Source organism: Pteropus alecto, unplaced genomic scaffold (genome assembly GCF_000325575.1).
Source record: "Pteropus alecto unplaced genomic scaffold, ASM32557v1 scaffold22, whole genome shotgun sequence".
NCBI classification, from domain to species: domain Eukaryota; kingdom Metazoa; phylum Chordata; class Mammalia; order Chiroptera; family Pteropodidae; genus Pteropus; species Pteropus alecto.
Window position 1 is genome coordinate 3,345,740 of NW_006434839.1, and position 13,259 is coordinate 3,358,998.

A 13,259-nucleotide genomic window follows, 5' to 3' on the forward strand; every position below is an offset into this window, starting at 1 on the left:
GACCTCCTCCTCCTCCTTCTCACAGGCCGCTCGGGTGACTCGCGGGAGAGGGAAGGAGGGCGGGCCGGGACGAAGAAGCCTCCTCAGGCCCCGGGGATCCGCCTCCCGGGCGGCGAGGCCGGAAGAGGGGGATCTGTCAGCGGGGACCGTCCCTCGCACACGGGAGGCTGCGCTCTGTCCGCTTCGCCAACCGCCGCGGCGCTCGTCGAATCCACCCAGTCCGCCCTCGCCTCCCAGCTTTTTCTCCCCAGCCCCCGACCCACCTCCGGCTCCGCCCCCGCCCTCGCTCTCTCTCCCAGCAACTGAGACCACGGCAGGGAGCGCGCCGCCCAATAGCCGCCGCGCCTGGCCAGGGGGCGGGGCCTGCCGAAGCCCGCGAGGCTCCGACGGCCGCGGTGGGAGGCTGGGAGGCGGGAGCGAGCTCGCCCAGCCCCGCCCCTCAGAATCCCAGAACCGCGACCTCTGATTGGCCCTTTGTGTGCGCGTAGCCCCTCTGAAAATATTGAGGGTTCATTTGTTAACCACGGACCACCTAATTCGGTCCGCATGTGTAGGCTCCTCCTACGGGGCGGAGCTCTACCGTGTCTACGCGTTAATTAAATAACTGCTTCGAAAACTCTGGTTTTACTGCTTGCTGGACACGGGGGTCCTGTAGGGGGAGTAAATGTGGTAGAAGGGTCAAAGGATGCCCAAGTGAAGATAGTGAAGAGCGAACAAGGAAAGGATTGTAAAAATGAAAAATGTGGAAAAAAGGATATTGTGGAGGCAGCATGGATTTTGCCACTTGAATGTACGCGTTCTCTATGATGAGCGTTGGAGCATGAAGAATAAAGGGGAAGGTTCTGCAAGTCGGAAATATTTGAAGGATTTCGCTAATAAAAAAATTAATTTTTAAAGTCAATGATTTTATTGAATAAAAAGCCTTCATTTCCCAAAGAATTTATATATGTATATGTGTGTAGTTTGCAAGCGTCTTTATTGCATAAATATGGCATCATTACAAAAAATATAAATAAATCAATAATTATGTCCAATTACTTCATAACTTCAATATTCTTTTTCATTCCCCACCCACTCCACACACTCGCACGCTTATATCAGAAGTTAAGCATCTTTTCACTCAAAGAAAATGGCCAAGCTTTTTAAAGAATTTGAAGTGTAGAAATGAGGTCGATGAAACAAAGCTTTCGTATACGCAAGACTGTTAAAAAATTGTATGGAAGTGTCATTTTTAAGTACAAATGAAGTGGTGCTGGATCTTTGAGGAGAGCGAGATGGGGTCAGAAGAGGCTTTGTTAAAGTTGAAATGACCTTGAAAGAAGAAATGGCAATGGAGGAGTGCAAACTCTAGCCCTCTCACAATACTTTACCGTCCCGGATTATTCCTCTCTTACAGTTCTTTTCCAAAGAGGTCATAAAATTCAATCTTCGTAAGACAGTAGAAAGTTCTACTTGATGACATTCAAGGGCTATTTATTTTGTAACCCAGTAGCTTCTTAAATTTTAGTTTGCATGAAAACCACCTAGCAAGCTTGCTTAAAAGCTGGTTTTTTGGGCTGGTCCCAGTTTTTAATTTTAGTAGCCTCTCATGATTACCGTCTGGGTGCTCCAGGACCACACTTAGAGAAACACTTAGAGACATAGCCAAAGTTTCTTAACTATCCCTCCATGATTTCATTCCGGTACTCCTCCCAAGCTGAGGTTTCCACTATTCTCAAGCTTTCATTTTAATGCCTACTGCTTTGCACATGTTTTCCCTTTTGTTTTGGAATGCTCTTCCCAGGTACAGATTTGCCTATTGTCCCCTTAAACCACCTCAGAGTCTTCACTTCTTCCCCAGTACTCATTCAGTATTCATCTTTTTATAGCTGCACCTTGAAGATCTTTATATACTAGAAAAGCAAAGTCTGTATTACAAATTAATGATTTGACTATGCTAATCAAATAATCCAATAATTAGAGAGGTGGTATACAGAATTCAAGCAGACTAAAGACAAGTGCTCTTTATTACCTCAGATGATGGTGGTGGATAAGAAAAAAAATAAGAGGTGAACTGGAGAGGCCTGTTTTGAGAGATTTCCAAGCAATTCGATACGACCCACTAGTTTAATTTCTCAGTCATCACGGATAACCAGTTTTAGAGAAAATTACCTTCCATATTCTTAGTCTTCCTAGTCTCATGTAATTAAAACAATTGTGTGTTTTACTTTGTTCAAATACATAGAGCTTCTGGGTTTGTTTGGGATTTTTTTTAAGTCTAGAAAATGAATTAATTAGTTTGGGTTATTTTTACTCATGTGTCGCCCTCTCAAATATGTTGCAAAAAAATTTCACAGAGATCCACACTACTAATAGATTATTCTTTACTGCCTTTCCATACTCATTTTAAGTTTCAGAGTAATTGGATGGCTTGACATTTCGTAAGCTGCATCCCCTGCCACCTCTACCACCACCTTTGAGAGAGGAGATAAGAGCTGTTTACGCTGGAAGAGAAGGGAGTCTGAGAGGAGCACAAGAGCATTAGATGCTAGTGAGGATTTCTCATGCCCACCTCCACCCCACAAGCAGTAGTAATGGATAGAAATTCTAGAACTTTCAGGGAAGTTTAACAACATCATTTTTGAGTAGACTTCTCAGAGGTGATACATGTCTAGGCAAGGAGGGTTTGAGATAGCCCCTTCGCTCAATCTTCTACAGCTTTAGAGGAACAAAGAAAAGATCTCTGTAGCTTCAGTAGTGGCTGAGAAGCCTAGATGACTTGAGGCCTCAGTGTTAGGACAAGAAGAATGCAGTACGCTGGCACTAAAGACTGTCTCATCATCTCAGTGGCTTCCACAGAGATGCCAACAGTCAAGAACCAAGGCGGGCAAGGCACATTCTGTCTATGCCACTGTGAACCAAGGAGGCTCGAGAACCCAATGCCGTTACCGCATACGCCCAGACACTATTAAACCCTTGGATCTGCAAATCGGCTCTAGATAGAAGAATGAATATTGTATTGACTGATTTAAAATTTGAGATGACCAAAATCAAAATAGAAACAAAACCTAAAGTAATCAAGAATATGACTAAATTAAGTTTTCTGCCATCAGGAAGATAAAAACTCAGTTTAAAAAATGTTTATAGCCTACGTGCTACTTGGGGTGAACTAAAAGGTTAACTCAGTGAGCATGGATTACTCAAATCCTGCATATTCCCAAGAAAGAGCTGGCCCTTGATTAACTCCTGGGAGATGGCCCCTGAACCTTTATCCTACCTGATAAGAGTGTTTTTTATGCTTGAGGCTTTGGGCCACACTCCATCAGTTTGACCAGATAGTTTATGCTAACAATAGCATGACTTATGGCTAACATGGATTTTTTGTATGTGTGAGGCCCTGGATCATGCTGTGTCTCTTTGACCTCTGGAGGACTGGAGACCGAGTAGCCGAGTAGGTCAGTCACAGGGTAATCCATGCCCATGTGACTACCCATCATTTAAAATTTTGGATACCAAGGATTGGGGGAATTTTCTTGGCTGGAAACACTTTACAGGTGTTGTTACACATTGTTGCTGGGAGAATCGAGTGCTGTTTGTGGGATTCTCCCAGGAGAGGACAACTGCAAGCTTTGCTCCCGATTTCTCCTGGGCTCGACCTGTGCACCTTTTCCCTTTGCAGATTCTAATCTGCATCCTTTCTCGGTAATAAACTGTAACCGAGAGTGGGAAAATTTCTGAATCTTACGAGTCCGAGCAAATCACCAAAACTGAGGGCGGTCTTAGAGACACCCAACACGAAGGGCATGTCATTTCTCCTACTAGATTTTAATTCCTTTAGACTAACAACCATGTCTTCTACTCTGTAGTCCCTTAATAGCTCCCAAATTTGTGGAAGCTAAAAATCTAGAGCTTGCTTCCCCCTGCTTTAGTCCTCTCACCCTCTGCTCCATTCCAAGTATTTGCCTCAATTATAGTTTTTTTTCCCCTCAAATATTTGGCTCTTGAGAGCCATTTACAAAAGAGGAAGATCCAGGAGAGATATTTTCAGGTGATTTTCCTTTTCCTTCACCACCTCCCCTTTTTATTCCAGGTAAATAATGTTTTTAGAACATTATGTGCAGAGGAAAAGAAGTCATATAAAGGCTGGGGAGTGACGGGGGAAAGGGCATATTTTTCCCTTGTTTGAATGACAGAGGTAATGAAGTGGCTGTAACTAAATATTGACTCACAAGGCTTTGTTCAACTTAGACTACCTTTACAACAGTTAGAGCAAGTGGCTTAGGGACTGAAAGCAATACCTATGCAGACCGTTCTGAGAGTGTGGAGGGGCAGAGAAAAGCCCCACATTTTAATATTCTGCTTGCTCGGTGGAGGCACATTTATTGGGTTTTCTTCTGAGGTTAGGACTTGCAGAGGGGTAAAATGAAGAGGGGGGTGAGCAATGAAAAACTCAATAGATCAAGAGTAAGTCAATGAGAGAACCAAGAAGAAGAAAGAGAGTGAAAACAATGAAATGTAAAGGAAAGTAAGGGAAAAAATGAAGGGAAGAAAAGTGTAGTAACTGAGAGCTAGAAGGACAATGAGTAGATCAAAGACACCTCAACAAAGGGGCAAATAAATGAAAGATGAATGAGCGAACCAAAGCAGAAGTTTGAAAGGACTCTGAAAATGATGATATGGTTTCTTCCTGAGAAATAACTGCTAAAAATTACAGCCTAGTACAACTCCACATAAAGCACCGAAATGGCAGAAGCAATTTCTACTGTTGAAGAAATACTTCACTTGATAGTAGAATTCAAAGTCACATTTGTATTTTTAAAAAGTGTCATTCTTTGGAGTTATTGTTTTTACTCTTAACTCTACTTATGTGAACAAATCTTCATTTGTTATACAGGTTTTGTTTGCTCTTATAGTGGTGATATACGTCAGCCACTATTTTTAATTATACGTGCTTTTCTGTGCTATAATTTGTTCTTAATATAGCACAGTGATGCCTGTCACTGCCTCCATAAACCCCATCTACAGAGTTCATTGCTACTGGGGAGCATCTTTTCAGAATCTATCTATGTAAACATACTCTATACATACATACCCACACATGTATAATTTGATATAATTGGGATCACAATACGCATGATTTTAGTAACTTTTTTAACTTAATGCTATGGATTGCATTATGTCCCCTTCAAATTTACATGTTGACACTCTAACCCCAGATGTGAACCTGTTTTTGGAGATAGGGTCTTTAGGAGTTAAAGTTAAATGAGGTCAGAAGGGTGGAGCCCTAATCTGGTCAGATCAGTGTCCTTGTAAGAAGAGGAAGAGAAACCAGAGCACATTCTCAATACCTGTTTGTTTTTTTTTTCACCTTCACTCCCCAACCCCAAGCATATACACTAAGAGAAAGGCCATATGAACACCTAGCAAGGTGGCTATCTGCAAGCTAGGAGTAGAGTTCCCATCAAAAATCGAATTGGCTGGAACCTTGACCATGGACTTTCCAGTTTCCTGGACTGTGAGTAATAAATTTCTGTTATTTAAGCCATCCACTCTGTGAAACTTTATTATAGCAATTTATGCACACTAAAAAACCCAACAATACATATAGACATTTAGAAATTTACAAAATCACTTTTAATCATTGCCTATGATTTTATTAGAACAAAATTTGTTGGGGAAAAAACTATCGTCAGACATTTAAATTTTTATTAGTCAAGTTATAGGCTAACCTGGTATGACAATTTCCATGGCTCAAACAATATCAAATTTATTTCTCTTTCCTAAAAATGAATGCAGTCTGCAGCTTTGCTTCTCAATCATTCAAGGCAACATTTTCCTTCAAGCTTTTTATTCTGCCATCCCTCAAAATGTTGTTCTTACCTATGTGGCCAGATCTGGCGCATAAGCACCTTTTCCTCAAGAGAAGAACCGGCAATTTTCATCAAGTAACAAAAAATTTGAGCACTCACTTCCACTGACATGTTGTTACAAGGTCACATTTAGCTTCAAGAAAAGTTAGGAAATGTCCTCTTCAGTGAAGTAGTCATGTATTCTATTAGGGGTGGAGATTCTATTAGAGAAAGGATCAAGAGAGATCGAATGGGGCAGTGGGGACAGAAATAAGTAAACTGACACACTATTGTTTGCAGCTTCTTATTTATCTTTGTGACTTTAAATTCTTAGAAGTGGAATTTTTAGAACAAGGGTTGTGCAATTAATATCTTCGTATTTATTGCCACACTTCCCTTCAGAAATATGTTACATTACACTCCCTCCAACGTTGTATGTGAATGCCAATTTCCCCACATCTTTGCCATTATTCTAGTTAATCTTCGCCAATCTGAATGTCTAAAAGAGGTAACTCACTACCAACTTTATTTTCATCTTTTGATTAATGCTGAGACAGAACATATCTTCATACATTTAGGAACGTTTGCATCTTTTTCATTTGTGATTGCCTGATCGTGGCCTTGGCCTCTTTTTCTAGCGTGTACTCTTCTCTTTTCTTATTCATTTGAAAGGGACCATTATTTATAACGCTCCATATGTTGCAAAAATATTTTCCTATGAGTCATTTGTCTTTTAACCTTATGGATTTTTTTTTTTTTTCCTGCTAGACAAATTAACTTTTTATGTAGTCAAATTTATCACTTTTTCCTTATGGCTTTTGATTTTGTGGCACATTCAGAAATGCCTTCCATCCAGAGATTACACAAATATTTACCCATATTGTCTTCTAGGGTATGCGTTTTAATAGTAACATATTCATATGGTTTAAAAATAAATATAAAATATGAAAACTACATAGGGAAAAATCTTGTTACTATCCCTGTCCTCTTCTATCGCATTAACCTCATGACCCTTCTCTTCCTCTGGAAAATCCACTGTAAACTTGTGTGAGAATAAAAGCAAATAGAGGCAAATAACACATTAATATTATTTTTAAAATAGTTTTGATTTCATGGATTCTCTAAGAGAGCATCTAAGACCTTTACGTTTTCAGACCATATTTTGATAATCACTGCACCAGCCTGGTAGCAGGTAGACTTTTTATAAAAGCTAGATGAATGGATTAATTTATTAAATAACCCAATATTAAATTATTGGGTTATTTATAATTTTACGACCCTTTACATGTGACTGTTTCATAGTATAATTATTTTTAAATAAGCAATTCTGGAAATTTGGTAAAGAATATTGGCTTCTACATCTACTCCCCTCGGTTGTAACTCTCTTCCTCGAAATTACAGTAGCAGTTTATTGTATATAATTCTAGACCTGTCGTCTGTACATTGTATTCTTATGCACTTGTGTATTGGAGACTTCTGGCTGTCCCCAATGCACGCTCAAACACAGAGAAATAGGATTGTGATATACAGATTTTTTTCTGTATCTTGCTCTTTTTACTTTATACTCTGAATTTCTTTTCATATTTTTTGCACATAAATGTACTTCATTCTTTTTAACAACCACATAATATAAAAACAACTCTGTAACATGGATATGTTCTTATTTCAGGGAAGGAGGGGAGGGGACACCCAGTTCATTCTTGTTTCCTTATGGATGACCAGCAGTACCAACCTTATTCATTCAGTGGCTCATCCATTTCCTACTAATTTGAAATGCCACCTATAGCTTATATGAGATTTCCACATCTGCACGGGTCTGCTTCAGATACTGTTTCATTAATTTGTCTATTCCTGCATACGATTTTAATTTCCATAACTTTAAAATATATATCACAATCTTAGAGGGTAAGTCCATCCTAACTTTTCTTTTTCTTTTCAAAGTATTTAGACTATTCTTTTATGCTTATTATTCCATATGCATTTATTCTATGAGAAAACAAAGTATCTTTATTATCTGGTATAACGAATTTAAAGAATTGTGCTTATCAGAAGCATTTTGAATAAGAATACAAATAATTTTTTTGCATAGTCATATATATTCTAGTCAAAATTTATAATGTAAACTTGAAATAATTGGGAAGCAGCTTTAAAAAGATATCACAGCACTATTCATCTAAATTTTATAATCCGTTTATTAAGTTGTAAGACGAATTTTATTATTATTTTTAAAAATGAAATCATGTATTTTCAAACAGGAAATGCATGGGCCTGATGCAAAATTCAAAGTGCATAAGACTGTATATAGAAAGCAGTGCATACTAGAAAGCAGCGATGGCAGATGGCATGTAGATGCTAAGCACTAGTAGAAAAAGAATTTATGACCCTTATGTCCTTAGTGTGTGTCATTAACTCTGTCTTTGGTTCGTACTTCTATATTGCTCAGTCTTATTTTTACTATAATTAATTCTATATGTAATTGTGTTTCTCTCCTCAACAGAAGTGTGGAGTTGCCAGGGACAGCATTTGTGTTCCTTCTCTTTGTTGTCTAATGCCAAGAATACAGCCTAGAGCCTTGGGATGAAATGCAGAGAGAGAAAAGGTTGGTTTTAGTAAGACGGTGAGCTATATTAAGACTGGGTTCCAGCAGAAGTAGACACTGAAAACAATTGTCACTTAAAATATATAAATGATCATCAGCTTCCTAGACTTCTAGGAGAGACTTGATTTATGAGGAGGCCAATCATCACTGAGTTCCAGGAAACCATTTTCATTTTGCTTTAGTTGTGCAAATGCAAAGTAAAGAGCCTTTGGGAATGGAGCAGTGGTCCAGGAGCTGAAATGCTCTTCATAATTTTATAACATTTCTCAATGCTGAGCGGAATCATGTATCTGAATATTATGCTTTTTGAGCCTATCAGTTAGAGAAATGTTTGTTTCATAGATTTTGGAGGCTCATACTACTTTACACTCAAGACACTCTTAAAAATAAAGTTATAACACATACACACTTTAGGACAAAATGGAAGCTAAACAGAAAATCACTTCAAGACAGAAGAATCCCTCTTGCTTAATGCACATGAAAACACATGCAATATAAAAGTCAAACATAGCACACAATTCATTTGTTCTACATGATTTTTTAACTAAAAACTGTGTGTCGAGTGGATTGGGGAGTGGGTCTTTGTCTAAAACTGTCATATCAAAATATTGCTGCTTATAGAATATTTAGTATGGTTTTGAGTGAAAAAAACATTATGCTAAAAGATGAGTTGTCAGAAAAGTGGCATTATGGCTATTGTGGTAAAAAGTTGTAAATGGAATAGTTGTTAAGATTTAAGAATGAAAAATACACAAAACTTAGCCCGATGTGTTAAATTTTCATTCTGAAATCTACAAGCATTTGGTAAAATCTTGTTAAATGTTCCAGCCAAGTCTTAGCTATCACCACTGGGAACAAAAAGAAGTGTGTATGCCCACGCTTGGGATCAAGCAACAGGAGAGAAGGGGAGACTACTTAGAACCTCTTAGAAGGTAATGAAACATCCCAAAAGCCTCTAAAGAGAAAACAAACAAATAGGTAATATATAAAAGTCTAAGAGTCATAACAATACCACATAAGAAGCTAGAAAACAATAGAAAAATCCTTTATAATTGTGAGAAAAAATATTACCAATCTCAAAAATGTTTCTCTATTATTCATTTGAATTTTTAAAGGACAACAAAGTTCACAGCTTTATGGTTATAAGTATTCCCAAGCCCTCTCCAGCCTAAAAAGTAATCTCTTTGGAACAATGCTTCTGTTCTATTTTTACTGTTATAATCATAGCAAAGTGTACAGACTTTAATGACTGGATGCCCCCAGGAAGTTATGTGGTCTTTCTTGAGAAGCCCTGCTCCCTCTCATACCTGCCTCCAGAAAAGAATTTATTCTCTTTTTCAGAACTTCAATATCATCTATTTTGTATTATGATTAATTGTGTCCTCATTAGAATGAGAGGGTTAGAAGCTCAGTTTAATCATCTTATTTCATCCACTTGCCAGCACAAGACCTTGAACATGGTAGGTACTCAATAACTATGTGTTGAATGTTGCTACACCTTTAATGATCTTATATCTTTGGAAATATTTCTAAAAACTTTTCCATTATTTCAGACTCCCTCCCCAACACCACTCTTATTTCAAAGTAAAAAGAGGAAAATTTGTTTTAAAACTATGATTTTCTATAATCGGTTGTATAGGAAAAAAATTTCATGTTGAAATCATGAAGTTCAATCTGAGAATATTTCCTTCTTTAGTATATCAATCATTAAGACAAGTAACTATTTATTATACTCGAGTTACTATTCATTGCTCATAAATATTTGAATTGAATCACTCCAGATGAGATTTGGTAATAAAATGTTCAATTTCAAGTCTTGCTTTCTATTGAAGGAGATGATTTCAGAACTTTTAAAGCTTCGAGTACAGTACTACCTTCCTCCCCATCCCCCTCCAAATTGTACAATGAATGAATCCAGTTTGTCTCTTGCGCTGGTGAGCATTCATTCTTTGGGAATGGAAAGCAATATCCATTTAGCTCCTCTAGAAGCCAGCAGTTGCTGTCTCCTATTTCTTTTTATAGCAGCATAACATTGTAAAAGTATTAGTGTACTGGTGGGAGTATAAATTAGTTCAATTTGAAATATGTAGCAAAAACTTAATTACATTTATTCATTTGACACAAAAATTCCACTCCTAGAACTTTATTTAATGAAGAAAAGTATACATGAATGTAAATAATGCATATGTATAGTTTTTAAAAATCACAGTAATAGTTATAACAGCCACAAAAGTAGAAACAAATAAAAATGAATAGATCAATAGATAAGTAAATAGAAAAGAAAAGATGAGGAAAAATTCAAAGCATTAGCACTGGTGATGGGCAAAGTAATGGATGCCGTAATCTCCAGATTTTGTTAATCACGTCTATCCTGCTTCTCTCGTCTTACTCTTCCGCTCCATACATCTTTAAAACTTTGAAACTATGCATAATTATAATAAGTTTACATTTATATAGCTCTTTAAATAATTTATAAAAAAATATTTTACTATCTAAGAAAAATAAAATTGTCTCAAATTTGAGGAAAAGTGGTTTAGGATAGAATTTTGCTGTGATGTAATATTTAAACCACCTTCTGGGAGATATCTAGCATTTCTGAGAAAATGTTTTAAACAATTTTCTGATAGACTTTGTGAAACTAAGAGCATCTTTAGGCCGAGATGCTTTGGAGAAATGACTGATCTCAGATTTGAGGCAGGAAATATATAAAATGATCCTGAAATATCTTGTTGATCAGAAAACAAAGAATCTATGAAAGATTTCTGTGGTCACATCAAAAGGACACAGGAACCAAGTTAAAGGGGCTGCCAGTGACCAAAGTGATAATTTGAACATCAAAAAGAAGAGTGATAACCACAATGAATTAGACATATGATATGTGTGAAAATTCAAGTATTCATACATAGTCAACACAAAACCACGTTGATCATTTTGGGAGGATGCCAGAGAACCAAATAATTTGCCCAATAACAAAAAAGTATCCTGCCTCACATAAGAACTGCCCCTCAGGGAAATCTTGGGAAAATTTTTCCTTAGAGAAGAATTCTAGATTATATAAAAATAGACAAGAATTGATAAAATTACAACATCACCACACATTCCTTAATGAAATAATGGATCTAGAAAATGATCATCAATGGCTGCTAAAACCACAAGGTGAAAAGTTGGTGGGAAACTTTATAATGAATGGATGAGGCTAATAGCACCTGAAACCAAAGATCAATCTTAACATCACAAAAGGAGAGAACATTAATTATCATATTACTCTTGATATGATGCAATAGAGAGCGTACATTATTACCGCTAAATTATTTTGAGGAAAAAAAGAAATCAAACTTGAATCCAATCAAGCCCTAAATCTACCAGTTTACAGGAAATTCAGAGAATTAAAGAACGCATGGAGGTGGGGGTGGGATGGGGTGGAGAATGCGGATGATGTGTAATTGGCAAAATCCAGAACATGAGAAATTCTGTACAAATACAGATGATCTGGGTTCTTCAACATCCACGACAAAGTGACAGAGAAAGACAGGTTACCTTAGAAGTTCAGACTCAAGTTTCTGCAGGGGAGGAGAATTTTTCTTTATTCTCATATGTTCTCTGCCTGGGTTTGCAAAATAAATTGTTTACTGACAAATCAACAGGAGAAAAGGCATGCGAATGTATACAGTGTCAAAAAGGTTTATCTGGCATGAGGGGACGTCATAGAGAAAAGAGAAATACCTTCCTGTCAAAAGAGGATCAAGTTAAAGAGAAACAATAAGACAGAAAAGGGACTTTGAGCTTCAAGAGGTGACCTGTTAAGGGAAAGCAAATATATGGGTAGCTAGTGGTAGATTAGAGCTATTTAGCGAGGTTTATTTGTGTAGACTCTTTCTCGGTGGCATTTCATCTTGGGCGATAAGGCTGTTATTCTCTTGCTGGCATGGGAAGTGGTGGAATTGCTAAATTCAAAGGGAATTTATGGTTTTTTTAAAAGCAGATTTATTCAACGTCATGATCAGACTATTACATTCAACAGCATGGGTGCAAAAAAAATCTACATTAAAACCCTTTGTTGGAATGCTTTACACTTTCCACAGAACAGAAACTAAAATAACCTGTTATAGGATTAGTCACAAATATAGTCCTCGAGTTTTTTGCCCACACACATGAGTGTTATCTAAATAAAACATTCTTCTTTGTAGCAGCGAGGCCCTGCCACCACTGTGCTTGGCTGAGTTCATAAATCTCTTGTAACCTGTAGCTTTCCTGTCACTTCTCTGGCTTTCCTCTCCTGCTAAGCTTTGTTTCCTGGCAGTAATTAAAAGCTGCTGCCACTGCCATACCTACTGTTGCTTCTGAGACTGTTATTGGTTTTGTGGTTCGGTTTTGTAGTACTGGCCTCTACCACCATGGAGACTAGAGCTTCTGTCTCCAAAGTTTCCTCTTTTTGTGGGTCCAAAATTTGAAGATTCATCATTATAACTGCCAAAATCATTGTACCTTCCACCATCTCCAAAATTATTTCCGCCATTACCAAATCCATTATAGCCATCTCCATTGCCACCTTATCCTCTACCACCATGGCTGCCACCAAAGCCACCTCGACCACTGAATGACAACCCAAGTCGTCATTCCCACCAAAACTACCTCCACGACCATCACCGAAGTTTCCAGAACCACTTTGACCCCTTTGGCTGGATGAAGCATTCTTGCTTCAGAATTGTGACTGGACACAGTATGGTATTCCTGAATAACAACCTTGTCTACAGAATCATGGTCATCAAATGTTACAAAAGCGAAGTTTCTTTTTTCAGGCTCTTTGGGAGACTCCAATTTAGCCATGGGGG

General features: G+C 37.8%; 1 protein-coding gene across 1 annotated transcript in view; it reads right to left on the reverse strand.

The window, feature by feature from the left end:
* Positions 1-12,970, reverse strand: part of TRIM24 (tripartite motif containing 24) — a 113,507-nt gene extending 100,537 nt beyond the window's left edge. Inside the window, exons 1-2 of the mRNA XM_025045850.1 lie at positions 12,760-12,970; positions 3,532-3,689 (exon numbers count right to left, since the gene is read on the reverse strand). Of these exons, the coding sequence (XP_024901618.1) occupies positions 3,532-3,689; positions 12,760-12,970 (369 nt within the window). The remainder of the gene's footprint in view (positions 1-3,531; positions 3,690-12,759) is intronic.
* Between the last annotated feature and the right edge of the window lie 289 nt (positions 12,971-13,259).